Consider the following 21,769-nt stretch of genomic DNA (forward strand, 5'->3'; position numbering starts at 1 on the left):
ACTAAGCACAACATTTTTAATCTATATAATTCTCATGCTTTTCCCATGTGCTTTTTCCTCTAAGTTGAATGCCCTTTCCTGCTTTGTCTGGTAACTTATTTTTCATAACCTGCTCTTTGGAAATACTCCTGACATGTGCCATGTCCTCTACTCAAACTGCTAGTGTGGGCTGAGGTCTCTTTTTTTATACTCTGCATTCTGTAGTTAGCTTAATTACAGAAGTTCACACATGAAATGAAAAAAAAAAAAAAAAACTTTATTGTCTGATTGTAGACAATACCGAAGACACTATTTAATCAAATTCAGTGACCACCACCAATATATTCTTACCATAATATCTCCATTAATAATTTATTAATTTTGACTGGGCAAAATCTTAGTTTGTTCAGGAAGCTTCATGAGGATTGCAATTTTTGCATTACCATATATCCAAAAATACACATTTTGGGCTTGGATTTTCATAACAGTGGCAGTTGACAAGAGGGTACATCTATTCTTTTTCAATTTAGTAAAAACTATTCTACACTATTTCAGAACCAACTTTAGGTGAAAAAGTCTCAGTCCAGCTTGATTTTTTTCCCCATTGGTTCTTCTTCTATATAACTGTAGGATTCTCTATCCTTTAAGTTTAATTTTACACCAGAAAAGCACATTATTCTTCTATTTTATCTTTATGTTTTCTTTTCTAGAAATACAAACTATGTGAATATTTGATCTGTTGTCTAGTTTCCATACTAACACCTTCGCTGTAATAGTTTTTAGTTTCTGACTATTTTGGCTTCATTTTGTGTGATTTCTTTTCATAAGTCTGATCTCTTTATCACTGGTTTTATTTCCAGTAGTGTTGATTCACTGACTTACTTTTAGTAAGATGCTTTTCACTTTTTAATGGGTCTGCCTTCAGTCTTTTCTTAGCTCTGCCAGCCTATTTTTCATCTAATCTTACAGTTTTTCATCTCTGGTTTCTTATTTCATTGGTACCATAACTTTAGTTTCTTTTAAAATATAGCAAAGTTTTAACTGGAAAAAATCTGCCATTTCCTGGGATAATTCTTCTAAAGCAAGTTTTCATGTGTTCTTACTTGTTTAGTTCATGCCTACCTTTCCCCCATCTACTCCTGATACTTCCTTCTTATTGCTGCCATTTCATTTTTTCAATAGTCTCTACATGGAACCCATGTTCAGTTCATTTTACCTTCTGCTGATTTCTCAGTTTTTAATATGGGTAGTCTTATTCAGGTCTGCTGATTTTCTAGGAAGGGTGGGTAAAAATTTACTTACACTAAAAAGTTTTTATTATAAAAATAATTCAATATCATTCCAGAAATCTCTGAAAGGTCTAAAACAGATAATTTTAATCATCTATAATCTTATCATTCAGAAAAAAGTTCTGTTTACATTTAGGGATATTTATTTTCAGTATTTTCTATGTATATATATTATTTCCAAGAAGAGTAATAGATATACTTACGTTGTATTTTTCCACTCATATTATCCTTGAGCATTATTCTACATTATCACACAATTTTTGAAAATGTCATTCTAAATAACTATACTATTTCCCCTCATGTGACCATACTATAATTTACTTAACAAATCCTCTAAACATGGGAGAGAAAGACATTCCCATCACTGCTTTCTTTTTCCTTTGTTTTTATAGTTATTCCATTTATATTTTTGTATCTATGGAAAAATATGGCTGGGTTTCCAAATAACAAAAAGAAAAAAAAATTAAGGGTAGGAAAGGGAAGGAATTAAATTCAACCTGGCCAATTTTGTTGCCTATTAGCAATGATATATTAAAATATCACAAAAACTAAGGTTTGGGGTTTAAAAAAATGTATAGCTACAAAGATGTCTGAGAACCTTTTGTCACATTCTGTGAGCCTTCCCTTTATACTTTGTGTGTTTTATGCTACATGAAGAAACTATTTTTAGCATCTATTTTTCTTAGCTTCCCTGTTTATATTTTGGTATCTACGTACACCATATTACTTTAGATTCCCAGGTGGAGAAAATACTGCAAATCTACCTTCTCCTCAAATGTAAAATAAGAATATAAAGGGGAAAAAATTATTAACAGCATAAATCTTCAAAAAGTACTTTTTCCTACATCTATAAATATCTCAGAGAAATTAAAATCCTCTGGGAGCCTAAAACTGGTCAAGGAAACAGATGTTTGGATAGCACAGGGAATAAAGTTTGGCACTAACAATAGCTCCCACTGAAGTATATTTCAAAAAGATTGTCTGACTACATCTTCAGAATATTTGAAAATAAATGTTTTTACTCCTCCTTCTTGGTAAGAATTTTTGAGTTTTATGTCTTTAAAAAAAATACAGTTCTATCCTTTCTTTGGATATGCTTTTATGGACGGTGAAAAATGTACCTGAGAATTACAGGAATTATATTTGGGCATATGTGCTTCTTTCTGATACTTATCACATTCTGCTTGTTAGAGGTATTTGGGTACATAGTATATACCCAACTAGATTATAAATGACTTGCAAGAAACACAACTTACTTATTACATATTATCCATTATACCTAATGTAGTACTTTGCACATAGTAGGTTCCCAATAAATATTGGTAGAATCATTATTAAATAATTACATTAAAAATTATTAAAATTAACAGTGAAAAAAGTGGCTACTTTATTCTTAATCATATTGTAATGAAGACTATTTTAAACTCTATGCAGTGGTGATATACACAAATATTTAAACGATGTGCCTCAACTTGACATAATTTCATGATAACTTGATGGCAATCACATTTAAATATATTAGAATATTTTTGTAATAATGCTACTCTAAAATAGAAACTTTAATAGCTGGGAAAACATGTTAATGGCCATTAACCGGAAGGAAACAAGGAACATTAAATATTTTTTCAGAAACCAATGTATAAGTTCAAACATTCCACTATAATATTTATGAGCAAACCTCAAATTAACATTCATAAAATGCAAACTATCAAATGTTTCAGCTAGACAATAATTTATACCATATTTTGCAATTTTTCCTGCATACAAATTGATGAATACTATATAAAAAAGATTTCTTTCTTCTTTAGTATCTTTAACTATTACTATAAATACCAAAATAAATTCTATTTGAATGCAAGACCATAGTGATCCTGTAAAAGTCTTTGATTACCAATCAATATGATATTAGTCACTAAACACAAGTAAGTGATTTTTCTTACCTTCAGGACAGCTATGAATGGGACAAAATTAGCTCTTTGGAGTCCATTTTTATAGAGATCTGAAAGAAAAAATTAGTATTAGCTTTTCACTTAGCCTAAATCATAATGTTAGGTTATATTTTAGCCTAGCAAATAAAGCTTTCTACTGATGAAAAAAATAAAAAAGTGAAGGAGAATAAAAATAACCAAAATTCATCTCTATTCTGGTACTATACAAAATTTATTATGTTCTTAAAAATAGAAAAAAATAACAATCATAGAAAGAACATCAAAAGACCTTCGACCAAATTAGCTTTAAACTATAATAAAATGCAAGCAAAAAATTTGGACAATATCACAAATGATCCTAAATCAATAACTCAACATAAAAAGATGATCTATTTAAAATTATTAATATTTGAACACCTAGATTCTATCAGGAAACAAATTATATCCCCCTTACCTCACTCATAATAAAAGTTCTCAGTACAGAAAACTGTGTAATACAGTGCCTTTTAAGAGAACATACCAGTAGATAGAACTGTGTATGTATTTGTGTCAAAGTTATATATTTGTCATTAAAGTAAATAACATTAGGGACACTCTACTTTAAAAGAAACTACCTAACGACTTACTTGGTGGTCCAGTGGTTAAGAATCTGGCTTCCAATGCAGGGTATGCAGGTTCAATCCCTGGTCGGGGAACTAAGATTCCACATACCACAGGGCAACTAAGCCTGCGTGCCACAACTAGAGAACCTGCATACTGCAATTAGAGAACCTGCATGCCATAACTCTGAGCCCACGTGCTGCGACCACAGAAAAGCCTGTGTGCCACAAAGAGCCTGTGCACTGCAATGAAGACCCAGCGCAGCCAAAATTGAAGGAAAAAAGAAAGAAACTACCTAAAGATTAAAACTCCATTCTTAATAGACTATAAATTTAACATAGTTCTATATCGTAAACAGGTAGTTTTTACTGTCTTAGAATGTTGCTTTATATATGTGCCACGGTATATGTTCATACACATATACACACACATAAGCACACATTATTAAGGACCAGTAAGTAGGAATAAGGAAACAAATTTTAAGCTCTGCATACTTTTTGTTAAAAATGGAGACTTGGAATATTTTTTCAGAAGGTTGAAATTTTATTGCATATTAAACATTCCTTTTAGGAAATTCCCTGGCAGTCCATTGGTTAAGACTCTGTGCTCTCACTGCCGAGGGCCCAAGTTCAATCCCTGGTAGGGGAACTAAGATCCCACAAGCTGCATGCCACAGCCAAAATAAATAAAGCATTCCTTTTAAAAGTCAACTCTATAAAGTAATAAGATTTAAAAAATAAAAAAGTATAAAGATAACAGTAAAGTCTTCCAAGTGATAAAAATTACAAGTTAATGTCTCAATTTTCCTTTTTAAGTATTGCATTATAGGCTCCTTTCTGTATTTTTTTGTTTAAAGAAAATTTAATAACTAAGATTTCAACTGCCACACTTACTTCTGGAAATAAAATATGGTCATTAGAAAACATTTATTCTCTTTAGAAAAATATTCATCATAACATCATTATAGCGGAGAAAGTATTTGCATAAGCTCTTTGGTTAATTAAGGACTACAGGCTTTAAATTCAGTTACATTTAAAATTCTTATTTAGTGATATTACAAAAAGTAAGATAATACTAGCCAGACTGTGAGGATCTCAAAATTCAAAATGAGGTCTTTTTTTCCTATAATCAATATATCAAATGAGTAAAATGGGTAAAATGTAGGAAATGGGTTTAAAGTAAGATGTTTTCATAGTCTTCCCTAATTATAAAGTTGCTAGGGAATGTGCATAAAAATATTGCTATGTGATAAAGAGTCAACGGTCATGACTGCCAGTAAGTAGTAAAAATCAAAAATGAAATAATTTTTAAACACACACAATGTTTACAAGCAGCTCTATCATAACAGCTAGAAACTGTAGCTTTATCTGTAACAGCCAAAGACTGGAAGGAATCCAGATGGCCATCATTAGGTGAATGGACAAATTGTGGCACATCTGCATAGTGAAATAGTACTCAGCAATAAAAAAGACAAACTATTAATGCATACCAAAAAATAGATGGATCTTAAAATAATTATACAGAGTATAAGAAGTAATACCCTCCACCCCTTAAAAAAAGAGTACCAGAATGTGTGATCCCATGTATAAAAACTCTAAAAAAGCTGACTCATCTATAGCAATACAAAGCAAATCAGTTTTCTCAAGAAGGGACAGATTGGGACAGCGATGGTAGGGAGAGATGAAAAAAGGGAGGAAGAACATTGGGGATGTGATGGAAATGTTAATTATATTGATTGTGGTGGTGATTTCACAGATGTATACCTATGTCACTATTATTGTATTGAAAGTAAAAGTGAAAGTGAAGTCACTCAGTCCTGTCCAACTCTTTGCAACCCCATAGACTGTAGCCTACCAGGCTCCTCCATCCATGGGATTTTCCAGGCAAGAGTACTGGAGTGGATTGCCAGTTCCTTCTCCAGGGGAATCTTCCCAACCCAGGGCTCGAACCCAGGTCTCCTGCATTGTAGACAGACACTTTACCATCTGAGCCACCAGGGAAGTCCTGAATTATTGTATTATTATTGTATCCTTTAAAAACATGCCATTTATTGTATGTCAGTTATGACTTAATAAGCTCTTTGAAAATTTATTAGGGAAAGAAACATACACAACACTAGTGAATATAAAAAAAAATGAAATGTTACAGAATTAAAACCAAAATATTACACTAATGAAAGTTTATCTATGTTAAGTAACGTTTTGGCTTTTGGTCTTACTCACAAAATCTTTTTGAATGGACATATACAGCACACCCTAAGATGTAGTTTCTGGAGGAGGGCAAGGCAACCCACTCCAGTATTCTTGCCTGGAGAATCCCATGTACAGAGGACCCTGGCAGGCCACAGTCCACGGGGTCGCAGAGTCTGGACACAACTGAAGCAACTTAGCATGCATTCATTCAAGATGTAGTTTAATAGGCATGCACCATTCAGAAGGTTAATGGCTATGAGAAATGTAAAGGCCCACTTGTAATATTCTTGATTAAAAGATTTCCACCGAGCAAAATTAAAGTACAATAATAATGCCTTTAAATCTTTGAGATTTAAGTTTTAAAGGTTTAACTTTTAAAAAATCAGCCTTTAAAAGGATATATAATTCAAATTTCATGATCTGGGAAGTATTTTCTAAACAAAATTCTAAACAGAATTCATTTGGCTTGAAAACCTTTAGGTTTTTATAGGACACTTAAGTGAAAAAGGACTGTACTCGTTAAACTGAAGAGTTTTTTGCAATTCAAATATTATGCTAATTATCAATACAATAGATACATCTCTTGAAATGTTATTTAGCTACCAGAATTTTTAATATTTAGTTGTTTAATATTATTTTTCTTAGACATAAAGATTTTATAATATATTTAAATCAACATTTGTCATTATTTACTAAATAGCATTTTAAAATTTAACAGAAGTTCTTGCCTACAATTTTCAAATGATCACTAACCAGAGCTAAATGAGCACTTGGTCATATAAGACAGAGTACTGGAATCATGGGACATTCAGTTTTTGAGAATGGTATAAGGACCTCTACATTCTCCACAGTGAATAACTGTAATAATACTTACAGATGAAATACATGCAAAGAGGACTTTTAAAGTAATTACAAGGATCTACATAAATACTTTGGAGATGCCCACAGACATGTAGATCTTTTCCTTAAAATCCACTGTCAAAACGACCAGGATGAATAACACCTATTTATATAAGAAATAGGGGTTTTGAGTAAGAAAAACTTTTAAGATAGGTAATTAAAAGGAGTTTTCCTAAAAATTAACATAAAATACTTATATGATTCTATGGAAGCAATCTGATTTACCCTTCCAGGAGATGCTTGTTTTAGTGTAGATTAAAACAAAATGGCATCTTTAGGCCATGTAAGCAGGAAGAGCTACTTGGCTTCTTTTAAAAAATCTAACTGGAGTTCAAACAATATTATACCAAATGTGCAGATATTATAGTGAATTAAATATGTCCATTTGACGGCATATTACAATTCTATAATCAATTCAATGTACATTCGTGTATTCCTATTATTTGCACTGAAATGATTGCTGAGGACAAAAAATAAATAAAAGAAGGAACTAGCATCTGCAGAATACCTAGCAGGAGTCAGGCAATTTGCTAGACATTTCACACAAACAACAATCTTAATATTCCTACACAGCAAATATTTCTACCTCCATTTTACAGACAAAGAAACTGGCTCTAGGATTTTTTAAAATAACTTGCTGATTTCCAGCTAGTAATTAGTATATCTAGAAATTTCAGAGGAAGATCTTTAATGAGGCTAAAACTGATAGATTTTTTCAGAACCACAGCGTAACCAGTTGGACTTGTTGCAGCTGACAGACACAACCACCAATCATAACCATGATACAGGGTATAAAAGGATACAAGGTATAAACATAACATAAAGAATGAGAACTATTCATCTCATCTGGGTTCAAAGGCAGCTTTGCAGGTAACAATGGGACTAGAGTCCCTTGGAAAAATAATCAGGGTGCCACGAAGCAGAAAGAAAGCATGGGTATCCCAGGCTCATGTCAGCTCCCAGGCTCAGTCAAGAGTGAGCCCAGCTCATGACTTTACTTTCTTTTCTATACAATCTACTGCTCAAATCCACATTTTCTAACAAGCTTTCCTTGAATACACTATTGCGGGAAGACTTCAAGAGTGGCATTCCATAATGCTAGTTCTGGTCAGCACAGCTTTATATAAACACTGGACACCAGAAAAAAAGGGACAGTTCTCTCTGAGAATAAGAAACGTATGCACTTTGTGCCTGGAAAACAGGAAACTTAAGCATGTATGCACAAGGAGGGGGAACCCAAGCAAAGCCTGGCTCCGATTCCCCAATTGAGGAGATGGGTGAGACTCTAGGGAAGAAAAAGTAGCTAGAGTTCACAGGGCAATCAGTGTACCAGAGAAAAGGGAGCTGCTCAGTGAAAAAGTGCTAAAGACCTGCTGAGGGTCCCAACTGAGTCCCTAGGTGAGTACTGATCAGCATATATGTGTGAGGAAGCTACCTAAAGCCAAGAGAAGAATCGTTTGAAAGTACTCAAGGAAACCATCACTGGGGTGCACACATGGCTAGGAATAGTGCCTATCTCTACTAGACAGACTGGAAAACTTCTAAATATACAGGGTACTGAGCAGAATATTGAGAAGGGATTTATCTCAGTAGCAAGAAAAATTAGTCCTAGACTAAATATGCTCTAGTCCTGCCATACAAAATTTAAAAGCAATAGCTAAAAGAATCAAATTGTAAGAAAGAGAATAGAGCTCAAGAATGTATATAGGGACAAAAAATATCCAATATCCAATCAAGTAAAATTCATATTGTTTGACATCTAATAAAAAACAAAAATTACTGGGCATGCAGGGAAACAGGAAAATGTGGCCCAGAACAAAAAGAAAAAAATCAGTCAACAGAAACAGACCAAGGAATGACACAGATAATAAATTTAGAAGAAAAGAACATTAAAGCAGTTTTGCTATATTCTATGTGTTCAAGCAGCTGGAAGAGCAAGCATATCAAATAAAGAAAATATATATTTTTTAAACTGAAGAATTTTTCAAAATGGAAACTATAATATGTGAGACAAAAAATATGCTGGATGGGAATAACAGCAGATTAGATACTGCAGAAGAAAATATTAGTGAGCTTTAGATCATAGCAATAGAAAATAGCCAAAGGAAAGGAGAGAAAAAAGAGATACATTACATACAGGAGGATTAGAATGATAGTTAACTTCTCATTTGAAACAACACAAGCCAGAACACAGTGGAGCAACATTTTTAAAGGTCAAAATAAAAGAAACAAATCTGTCAACATATGATTCTACCCTGTACAAAAATATCTCCTTAAGTAGGGACTTTCTGTGACATACAAACGCTGTAAGAATTTATTCCCAAAACACCAAAACCATAAGAAATCGTTTAAAGAAGTCCTCACGGAGAAAAATAATATTGGATGGAACCCTGGAACACATAAAGGAGTAAACAGCACCAGAAATGGCAACTCTGGGCAAATATGAGCCTTTTAAAATTATTATCTAAATCCTTTTAAAAGGTAATAATTTCAAGCTAAAATAATAGCAATATACTGTGGGATTTATAACATGGAAGTAAAGTGTATGGAAACAATGGCACAAAGTTTGGAAGAAGAAAAATGGGTATATACTATGGTAAGTTCTTACACTATACCTGAAACAGTCTAATATCACTTGACGGTAGACTGTGATAAGTTAAGCATATATACTAAAATCTCCAAAGCAAACCATAAAACCTTACATAAAACTCCATAAAAATGAAGTTATAGAGTATATATTCCTTTGTATACTGCTGCTGCTTTAACTCATTCTAATCTTTCTAAAATTTATCCATGTTGTTATGTGCTCATTCCTTCTCATTGCTAGTGTCAATAATTTGTTTAGCAACACACAGATTTAAAAATCTGAAAGAAATGTTAGGGTCATCTACACATTTATTGTTGTTGATGATAATTTACCACATGTATCCTTGGCTAATATTTTGAATGAAAACTGCTTTAGAGAAGTCAGGAAGATGAAATCCTATCCATCAATTCTATGAATAGTCCTATAAATTGAATCCATCTTTTTATTCAAATAATAACTGCCAGCCCCCATTTTAGATATCCTATGACATTTTAAATGCTGCAATTTCCTGTAACAGTGATAACCAGGGTCCAAGGAAAAAGCTCCACAGGATCCTTTTAAAAAAAAAAAACAATGAAAGAGAAACAACAAAATGTTACATAAAATCTTGATTACAAAAATACTACCATCCATACATTTATATATTTACTGCAGTAGGTCAAACACCAATGAAGTAGTTTTTCACACCAGAGTTTCATTTTATACACAGAATCAATGAATGGAAATATCATGACTGGAGTCTTCAATGAGAAAACAAACCTTAGGTACTTTGGGGAATCCCCATACACAAAGACGACCCCAAAGCGTCAGGCAAAAACTAGTGGCAAAGACCTCGACTCTTCGGTTAACTTTTAAAACCATCTATTTCATTATCAACTGTGACAGGCTGAGGCTCAGCCAACAGCTTTCACTTTAGCCCTAAAGGTTGTCTTCGGAGTCTGAAGTGTGTGTGAGTGCTAAGTCTCTTCAGACTCTGTCCAACTGTATGGACTATAGCCTACCAGGCTCCTCTGTCCATGGGATTCTCAAGGCAAGAATAGTGGAGTGGGTTGCTGTGCCTTCCTCCAGAGGATCTTTCTGACCCAGGGATTGAACCTGCATCTCAAGATGTGGAATCAAACCCACATCTCTTATGTCTCGTGCATTGGCAGGTGGGTTCTTTACCACTAGTACCACCTGGGAAGCCCAGTAGTTGTGTATGGATGAGAGTTGGACCATAAAGAAGGCTGAGCGCCGAAGAATTGATGCTTTTGAATGGTGTTGGAGAAGACTCTTGAGAGTCCCTTGGACTGCAAGGAGATCCAACCAGTCAATTGTAAAGGAAATCAAACATTCATTGAAAGGACTGATGCTGAAGCTGAAGCTCCAATACTTTGGCCACCTGATGCAAAGAACTGACTCATTTGAAAAGACCCTGATTCTGAGGAAGATAGAAAGCAGGAAGAGGAGGGGACGACAGAGGATGAGATGGTTGGATGGCATGACCAACTTGATAGACACGAATTTGACCAAGCTCCAGGAATTGGTGATGGACAGGGAAACCTCACATGCTGCAGTCCATGGGGTCGCAAAGAGTTGGACACGACTGAGCAACTGAACTGAACTGAGGTTCTCATAAAGCACTGGCTTTGGGTCTCCTGTGACATATAGCAAATTCCCACTAGCTATCTATTTTACATATGATAATGTATATGTTTCAATGCTACTCTCTCAAATCATGCCATCCTCTCCTTCCCTACTGTGTTCAAAAATCTGTTCTTTATGTCTGCATCTCCTTTGCTGTCCTGCAGGTAGGATTATCAGTACTGTCTTTCTAGATTCCATATATATACATTAATATACAATATTTGTCTTTCTTTCTGACTTACTTCACTCTGTATGATAGGCTGTGGGTTCATCCACCTGATTTGAACTGACTCAAATGCATTCCTTTTTACAGCTAAGTAGTATTCTATTGTGTATATGCACCACAACTTCCTTATTCATTCATCTGTCAATGGACATCTAGATTGCTTCCATGTCCTAGCTATTGTAATAGTGCTGCAATCAACCTTGGGGTACTTGTGTCTTTTTCAATTATGGTTTTCTCAGGGTATATGCCCAGTAGTAGTACTGCTGGGTCATACAGTAGTTTTACTCCTAGTTTTTTAAGGAATCTCCATACTGGCACTTTCAATTTGCATTCCCACTAACAATACAAGCATAGTCCCTTTTCTCCACACCCTCTCCAGCACATATTCTTTGTAGATTGATAATGGCCATTCTGACTGGTATGAGATGATACTTCATTGTAGTTTTGATTTGCATCTCTCTGATAATGAGCAACGTTGAGCATCTTTTCATGTGTTTATTAACTATCTGTATGTCTTCTTTGGAGAAATCTCTGTTTAGGTCTTCCACCTATTTTTTGATGGGATTGTTTTCTGGTATTGAGCTGCATGAGATGCTTGTATATTTTGGAGATTAACCCTTTATTAGTTGTTTCATTTGCTATTACTTTTTCCCATTCTGAGGGTTGTCTTTTTACCTTGCTTAGTTTCCTTCATTGTGCAAAATCTCATATGTTTAATTAGACCCCATTTGTTTATTTTTGTTTTAATTTCCATTACTCTGGGGCTTCCCTGGTGGCTCAGAGGTTAAAGCGTCTACCTCCAATGCAGGAGACCGGGGTTCGATCCCTGGGTCAGGAAGATCCCCTGGAGAAGGAAATGGCACCCGACTCCAGTATTCTTGCCTGGAGAATCCCATGGGTGGAGAAGTCTGGTAGGCTACAGTCCATGGGGTCGCAAAGAGTCAGACACGACTGAGGGACTTCACTTTCATTTCACTTTCCATTACTCTAGGATATGGGTCATAAAGGATCTTGCTGTGATTTATGTCAGTGTTCTGCCTATGCCTTCTTCTAAGAGTTTTACAGTTCCTGGCCTTATATTTAGGTCTTTAATCCGTTTTGACTTTACTTTTATGTACAGTGTTAGGAAGTATTCTAATTTCATTCTTTTACACGTACATGACCAGTTTTCCCAGCACCGCTTATTGAGAGACTGTCTTTTCTCTATTGTGTATTTTTGCCTCCTTTGTCAAAGATAAAGTGCCCACAGGTGCATGGATTTATCTCCAAGCTTTCTATGTTTTCCATTGGTCTATATTTCTGTTTTTGTGCCAGTATCATATTGTCTTAATGACTGAAGCTTTGTAGTACAGTTTGAAGTCAGGAAGGTTGATTCCTCCAGCTCCATTCTTCTTTCTCAAAATCATTTAGCATTTAATATTTAGGGCTATGATTTAATTATTGTTTTCTTTTTGTCTCTTCTGCTTTTTCTTCATCTGTTCTTTTCTTGCCTTTTTAAAAATTATTTGAATACATCTTAAAATTACTTTTTGTCAGCTGGCCTTTATTTTATTTTTCTTGTTGTTCTAGGGATAACAATATATAAACCTCATTTTATACTGCTTTGCTGTATTGAGCTTTGCAGATACTGAATTTTTTTCAAATTGAAAGTTTGTGGCAACCCTGTGTTGAGCAAGTCTGCTGCTGCTACTGCTGCTAAGTCGCTTCAGTCGTGTCCGACTCCGTGCGACCCCATAGACGGCGGCCCACCAGGCTCCCCCGTCCCTGGGATTCTCCAGGCAAGAACACTGGAGTGGGTTGCCCTTTCCTTCTCCAATGCATGAAAGGGAAAAGTGAAAGTGAAGTCGCTCAGTCGTGTCCGACTCTTCGGAACCCCATGGTCTGCAGCCTACCAGGCTCTTCCATCCATGGGATTTTCCAGGCAAGAGTACTGGAGTGGGGTGCCACTGCCTTCTCCATGAGCAAGTCTATCAGCACCATATTTCCAACAGCATTTGTCCACTTCATGTCTCTATGTCATATTTTGATAATTTTCACAATATTTCAAACTTTTCCCTTATTATTATATTTATTATGGTGATCTACAGTTAGTGACCTTTTATGTTACTGAAAGTAGCTCTTTTACCCCTTTCCTGCTTGTCCATTTCTGCTCCCCTCTATAATTAAGAGTCTAATTATAGGAATGAGGTTACTAAGCAATTGAAACTAACTCCTGATTTAAGCTCTCCTGAATGCTGTACCATGCCTTGTCAAATCTGTTGATTCTTTTCCTATACAAAAAGAAAGAAGAACCAAGCAGTTACAAAATTACTAGCTCTCTACCCCCAACAGCCTCTTTAGCAATCCCGCAGGCAGATCATGAAGGCAAGATAACATCTGAAGAGTCAGTCAGTCTGCACTCAATGGAGAATGATGCAGAACCCAACATCCTACTTCAATGATTCACTGAGATTCTTTGCCCAACCCCATTTTTCCCTTTAAAAACTGTCATGGCTAAGCAGAATTTTTGGAGTTGGTTTCTGGACATGAGTCTACCTTCTGCCCAGATTGCTGCCTTTTATGATTAAAGCACCTTTCTTTTCTACTGACACTTGCTTCTCAAATTATTGGCTTATGAGCAGCAAGCAATCAAATCTGGGTTTGGTTACATTACTATTACAAAAAGATATCAACTCACTAAAGGTTCAGATAATGATTTGCATTTCTTGGCAATAAAATATTTTTTAATTAAGGTGTATATGTTGTTTTTTAGACATAATGCTATTAACACATTTTATAGACTACAGTAGTATAAAAAAATCTTCAGATGCACTAGGAAGTCAAAAAAAATTATGTTGTTCACTTTATTGTAGTACTCGCTTTATTGCAGTGGTCTAGAACCAAACCATGAAATTCCAGATGTTCAAGCTGGATTTAGAAAAGGCAGAGGAACCAGAGATCAAACTGCCAACATCTGCTGGATCATCGAAAAAGCAAGAGAGTTCCAGGAAAGCATCTACTTCTGTTTTATTGACTATGCCAACGCCTTTGACTGGGTGGATCACAACTGTGGAAAATTCTTTAAGAGATGGAATACCAGACCACCTGAACTGCCTCCTGAGAAATCTGTATGCAGGTCAAGAAGCAACAGTTAGGACTGGATATGGAACAACTGACTGGTTCCAAATCAGGAAAGGAGTACGTCAAGGCTGTATATTGTCACCCTGCTTATTTAACTTATATGCAGAGTACATCATGAGAAATGCTGGGCTTGATGAAGCACAAGCTGGAATCAAGATTGCCGGGAGAAATATCAATAACCTCAGATATGCAGATGACTCCACCCTTATGGCAGAAAGCAAAGAAGAACTAAAGAGCCTCTTGATGAAAGTTAAAGAGGAGAGTGAAAAAGTTGGCTTAAAGCTCAACATTCAGAAAACAAAGAAGATGGCATCTGGTCCCATCACTTCATGGCAAATAGATGGGGAAACAATGGAAACAGTGACAGACATTTTGGGGGTGGGGCTCCAAAATCACTGCAGATGGTCACTGCAGCCATGAAATTAAAACATGCTTGCTCCTTGGAAGAAAAGCTATGATAAACCTAGATAGCATATTAAAAAGCAGAGACATTACTTTGCCAACAAAGGTCCATCTAGTCAAGGCTATGGCTTTTCCAGTAGTCATGTATGGATGCGAGAGTTGGACTATAAAGAAAGCTGAGCACTGAAGAATTGATGCTTTTGAATTGTAGTGTTGGAGAAGACTCTTGAGAGTCCCTTGGACTGCAAGGAGATCCAACTAGTCCATCCTAAAGGAAATCAGTCTTGAATACTCATTGGAAGGACTGATGCTGAAAGTCCAATACTTTGGCCACCTGATGCAAAGAACTGACTCACTGGAAAAGACCCTGATGCTGGGAGGGATTGGGGGCAGAAGGAGAAGGGGACAACAGAGGATGAGATGGTTGGATGGCATCACCAACTCAATGGACATAAGTCTGAGTAAACTCCAGGAGTTGGTGATGGACAGAGAAGCTTGGTGTGCTGCAGTCCATGGAGTCGTAAAGAGTCGGACACGACTGAGCAACTGAACTGAACTGAGGATCAAACCTGCAATATTTCCAAGCTTACCAGTATCCTTAACTTTTCACACTTAGAATTAATATCATACCACTTCACACAAAAAAATGTAGAAACCTTGCATCCATATAAGTCCATCTAAACATCCCACTTCGTACTATGTGTCATTTGCATCCTATCCACATACATTATAAATCCCACAGATGATGTTATAATATCTCATAAAACAGTCATTTCTATTTTTAATAAATTAAAAAAAAAAAGTAGTTACTTATATTTACTCCAATATTTACCACTTCTGATGCTCTTCTTTTCTTCTTGAGGGTCCAAATGTCTGTTATCATTTCCTTTCTACCTGTAGAACTTCTTTTAGAATAGCTTGTATTGCATATCTGATGCTAATGAATTTGTTCAGCTTTCTTTGATATCAGAATATCTTTATTTTATCTTTATTCTTGAAGGAAATTTTTATTTGATATAAAATTCTTGGTTGATAACTTCTTCCCCAGCATTTTAAAGATGTCATTCCACTGTCTCTAGCCTCCACAGTTTCTAATGGAAGTCATCAAGATGAGTCGCCAGTCCAGGTTCGATGCATGATACTGGATGATTGGGGCTGGTGCACTGTGACGACCCAGAGGGATGGTATGGGGAGGGAGGAGGGAGGAGGGTTCAGGATGGGGAACACGTGTATACCTGTGGCGGATTCATGTTGATATATGGCAAAACCAATACAATATTGTAAAGTTAAAAAATAAAATTTAAAAAAAAGAGCTAATCATTGTTCCCTGTATTTAACGTCATTTTTCTCTGCTGCTTTCTAGATTTCCTCTTTACCTTAGGCTTTTAGAAATTCAATTACAGTGTATCTAAGCAGTACTTTCTTATATTTATTCTGCTTGGATTTCACTGAGGTTTTCTTGAATCTGTAAATTTATGTCTTCACCCAAGTTGGGGAAATTTTTGACCATTATTTCTTCAAAAGTTTTTCTACCCATTATCTCTCCTTGCCTTCTGGGATTCCAATTAAAAATATATTAGAAAGCTTGTTATAGCTCCACAAATTCTTAAGTCTCTGTTTCTTTACTTCTGTCATTTTCTATTCTTCTTCACATTGGGTAATTTTAAGTTCTCTCTGGCTCTTTGCTGTTATCCTCATTCTGCTATTAAGCTCTTGAAGTGAATTCTTATTTAAAACACTGTCTTCTTTTAGTTTTAAAATTTAAATTTGGTATTTTTATGGTTTGTATTTCTCTGCTGAGATTCCTTATCCTTTCATTCATTACAAACATATTTTCTTTACCTCATTTCCCCCTAAATTATAGTTACAGTCCTTTGTTTTAGTCCTTGTTTGCTAATTCCAATATCCGGGGCATATTGGAGTTGTTATCTGCTGATGGCTTTTTCTCTTGAGAATGGCTAATATCTCCTCATTCTTCACCTTTGGATGGTATTCTGGACCTTCTGGATTCTGTTTCTGAAGACCATTGATATTTTTGTCTTAGCAGGAAATTACCTTGGTTGGACTAAAACTATAAACTCAAATCTAAGTTCAGCACCCTACCCTTAGGAAGCTTCTAGTTTGCTCTGCAACTGTATGGTTCAGAGGCCAGCCAGAGAATTTATACACAGAACTTGAGAACCTGGGGCTATATCAATCTAGTTCTCCCTGGGATTCATTTTTCATTTTCCAGCAGCTATGCTTGCCCTAAATGCTGCAATCTGGTTATTCTAGCCAGAAACAGTGTAGTTTTTCTGTCAGAATTTTAGTCATTAAATGCATCACTCACTTTATCTGCCCTAAAGCTGATAACCATTTTTTTAAAAGAAAGAAAGAAAAAAAATTAAAAGAAAATTCTCTTCATTTTGGTTCTCTTCCAGGTTTTGTCTCCCTTCTACAATCTTTCTGGGACCTTCAGATAGTTGAGTTACATATTTTGTTCAGAATGTATTATGGCTGTCTGCAAGAAGGTCTTTTGGTTAGGGGCTTATTCAGCCACACCAGAAGAAGTTTTAGTTTTTAATAGAGGATGTAACCCATTTATTATATTTCCTGTCATGGACATGCCTGATTGTGTTCCATGCTTTTTATTCTTTTTTTCTGCTGTTTCTTCTGCTTTCTAGCTTTTGCTTTAAGAAATATTTTTACTTTGATCCCTTGTCTTTTCTAGCAATTTGAAAAGTAGAAGGGGTATCTTAAATTCTAATATACTTGACAATATATATATTATTTTTTCCCTAGTTATCAGTGCCACAAATATTGACACTATCACTTAGGATCTGTAAACTCTCTATTTAAGGGGAACAAAATTTACAAATAAATAAGCAAGCAGAAACTACAAATATTCACTTAACCTTAATTCACTGTTATGATCAATTTTCTTATTTCCAACACTTCTTTTTAATAAATTCACATTTTAAGACCTCTTTCTTCCAGAGGACTCACTTTTTTAAAAAATCTTTTCATTCTTTATTCTCTTTCTGCACACTACCAGAGCTTTATAAGTGGTTTCCCCTCATCACTGATTTCATTTTCTATAGTTTCAATTCTACACTTCAGTGTTTCTAATACTGATTTTAACTGATTTAATTTAAAACCCCTTTATCACATGTTGCTTTTTTTAATTTCATCTGAATTCTTAGTAAAAAGGTTTCAACCCATTTGTTTGTCTTCTCTCAGCTTCAGATCAGATCAGTCGCTCAGTCGTGTCCGACTCTTTGCGACCCCATGAATCACAGCACGCCAGGCCTCCCTGTCCATCACCAACTCCCAGAGTTCACTCAGATTCACGTCCATCGAGTCAGTGATGCCATCCAGCCATCTCATCCTCTGTCGTCCCCTTCTCCTCCTGCCCCCAATCCCTCCCAGCATCAGAGTCTTTTCCAATGAGTCAACTCTTCACATGAGGTGGCCAAAGTACTGGAGTTTCAGCTTTAGCATCATTCCTTCCAAAGAAATCCCAGGGCTGATCTCCTTCAGAATGGACTGGTTGGATCTCCTTGCAGTCCAAGGGACTCTCAAGAGTCTTCTCCAACACCACAGTTCAAAAGCATCAATTCTTCGGTGCTCAGCTTAGATCTTCTATGTTACAGAGTCTATGTTTCCCTTATTTTTAAAGAATACAAAACAATCTTCTAATGCTTGCTTACTTCTCTTTCCTACTTATTGCTCCCATATTAAAGTATTTTCTATTTACATAACCTTGAAAAAGGAGTTGTATGACTAATCTTCAAGAGCTCCTGTAACCTAAGATATATGGTGATTCCTCTTTCCCTATCCACCTAGTCGTTCTTATAATATTTCAGTCTGTACTATAGTTCACTGTTAAAAAGTGATAACTGACATCCTTGGCTTGTTCATTCTTGTAGTAGATATACCACAATGTTTCCAGGAAGCATACTTCTGTCTTTTGAACTGATATACATATATTTGGTATCATATTAAGAAACTCTCCATCTATTTATATGTCATGGTGTGATTACATCAAGATGCTGAATTTTGTCAAGTGCTCTTTTATGCTTTTATGGAGAACGTCAATGGATTTTTTTCTCCCTAGAAGTATTGTGTGTGTGTGTGCTTAGTTGCTCAGTCATGTCTGACTCTTTACAACCCCATGGACTGTAGCCTACCAGGCTCCTCTGTCCATGGGGATTCTCCAGACAAGAATACTGGAGTGGATTACCATCACCTCCTCCAGGGGATCTTTCCCACCCAGGGATCGAACCTAGGTGTCCCACATTGAAGGCAGATTCTTTACTGTCTGAGCAACCTGGGAAGACCCCCTAGAAGTATTAATATGATAAATTACATGAGCATGTGTGTGTGTGTGCATGTACCAACTTCCCAGTGATATCCAGTCTTTTATTTACTACAAACAGATTGGCTTGAGTAAGAATCACACAGTGTTGTTGCCTGATAATCTAAATAACACAGGATTATTCTTGGACATTGTAAGGCTATCTATAGTATTTTCATTATAATAAATAGTGAATTAAAAACTAAAAAGTCCAAGAGACTTCCCTGGTGGTGGTCAGCTGGATAAGAATTCGCCTGCCAATGCAGAGGACACAGGTTCGACCCCTGGTCCAAAAAGATTCCACATGCGGTGGAACACCTAAGCCCTGTGCGGCACGACTACTGAGCCCGTGCTCTAGGGCCTGCAAGTCCCAACTGCTGGGCCTGTGTGCCACAACCGCTGAAGCCCACACACCTAGCCCCTGTGCTCCACCGGGGAAGCCGCCACAATGAGATGCCCTTGCGCTGCAACCAACAGTAGCAGCCCCAGCTCACTACAACTAGAGACAGCCCGTGTTCAGCAATGAAGACTCAGCAGCAGCAAAAATAAACAAACAAATAAGAAACTAGAAGTCCACAATGCATTCCTCAAACAAGGGATTTTTTTCTTTTAGCACTTTTTGTTTTACTGTCAAAAAGCATAGCCATTTCAACTTGCATACTGTTTTTCTCTACAAAAATATATTCGTATTTTTGATTGAACAAGTTCTTACGTTTAATTATTAATTTCAATTTAATTAACTTAATCTACCAATCTATTATTAATTTGTTCTTAGAGTCTCCATGCACTTAATCTATAGTATTGCTTTTTCCTACTAGAATATCATGAAATTAACAAAATTTTGTTAGAAAGTGAGTAGCATATATATGATATTTTAATTTTTGTTTCTGGCTCTTCTAATGATCTGACAGTATCATCTTCAAAATGTAAAAATAGGTCTATTTGTACATGAGCATTTGTACATGTACATTTGTATTTACCTAAATGACAAAAATGCTAAATAAATCATTAACTTGAGAGTTTATAAAAGTAAGAAACTGAATATAAACTAAAATAGATATATTTTATCTAAAAACTTCCCAGCAATTTCCTATTCCTGTGGATCCTCTCTGCTTCAAGAATCTTAACCAGATTACCCTAGAAAATGTAAAACAGCACTCCATATGTTGTGTTACAAATAGTTAAAATACATTAAACATATTTTGAGTTTACAAGAAAGTAGAAAAATCCCTGCAGACCAGTAAACACTCAGGAAGCCAAAAGCCAAAGTAGTAATCATGAGCTGACACTGGTTTGAGATTTTAACAACTATGCGGTGTAGACAATGAGGCCATCGACCTGAGCAAGGCAGGACTTAGAAGGGAGGACTAGAAAAAACAGCGACACACAGGCAGTCACTCTTTGGTACCTTATTCCCTTCACCCCTCAAGTATCACTTCCCTTTCTTTACTTGTACTGGACTTTCCCAGACTACTACCTCCAGAGCTATTTTCTCTTCCAAGTTCCTAAATTCTGGCCTTGCTTTTACTGGCTAACAATTATTTTCTATTAAAATTAAAGGTTTCTAATCACTTTCTATTAAAATTAATAACATTTATCTACAAATTGACAATAAAGGTATAACTGTAATTTCTACCAACAACCTTTATTCTTAATTGATGCATTCTAACAAGAAATGGAGGGGATAAGATGAATGATGTGGAAGAAAGTTAAGCATAGCAGCTAAAGATAACAGAGGGGGGAAAAATACAGTGTTCTTCTCCTAGGCAGTATCTTCTGGACTTCTAGCCTCCAGATTATTCTGTCTTTATTGAATAAAGGCACTACCACCTACCCAGTTGTATGAGCCAGAAATTTAGAAATTGTCCTTTCCTTTTCCTCAATATCCAACCTATAACCAGGTGATACCCATTTTACTTCTTAACTATTTTTCAAATCTATCCTCTCTGTATCCTATATCAAGTTTTCTCAACCTCATATCTATTGATATTTTAGGCTTGATAGTTCTCAGTTTTGGGGGGGGGGGCATCCCTGTACACCACAGGATGTTTTGGCAGAATTTCTGACTTCTATGAGATGCCAGTAGCAGCACCAACTCCTCCTTACTGCCGGGTGGTGACAATCAAAGATATCTCTAACATTGCCAAATACCTCCTGGTTTGCAAAATACCCCCCAAGATGAGATCACTGCCTTATACCAAGTTATTATCATTTCTTGTTATTATCATATATTGTATATATAGCAATAACCTACTAGAGTGTCTCCCTGAATCCACCATATTACTGTACCCCATCCTATAACCCATTCTCCATACTATAACCAGAGTGGTATTCCAAATCCAATCTTACCAGTCCCTACTAAAAGCACTTTAGTGGCTTCCCATTTCTCTTATAATAAAATCCAAAATCCTTATTACTGCTTTATAAGGTCCGAGCTCTCACTTCTCCAGATTCATCCTGTACCTCACTGTATACTACTTCCCCTTCACTGGTGTATTCCAGCCACATTGGCTAGCTTTCAGTTCCTCAAACAGGTCATTCTCTCTCCAATCACTGCGCTTTGCTTCAACCCTCTGCCAAGAAG

At 35.9% G+C, this 21,769-nt stretch overlaps 1 protein-coding gene across 1 annotated transcript in view; it reads right to left on the minus strand.

Moving 5' to 3' along the window:
• Positions 1–21,769, minus strand: part of AFG1L (AFG1 like ATPase) — a 198,098-nt gene that overhangs the window by 103,659 nt on the left and 72,670 nt on the right. Inside the window, exon 7 of the mRNA XM_061427653.1 lies at positions 3,209–3,267. Coding sequence (XP_061283637.1) covers positions 3,209–3,267 — 59 coding nt within the window. The remainder of the gene's footprint in view (positions 1–3,208; positions 3,268–21,769) is intronic.

This window comes from Bos javanicus, chromosome 9 (assembly GCF_032452875.1).
Source record: "Bos javanicus breed banteng chromosome 9, ARS-OSU_banteng_1.0, whole genome shotgun sequence".
NCBI classification, from domain to species: Eukaryota; Metazoa; Chordata; class Mammalia; order Artiodactyla; family Bovidae; genus Bos; species Bos javanicus.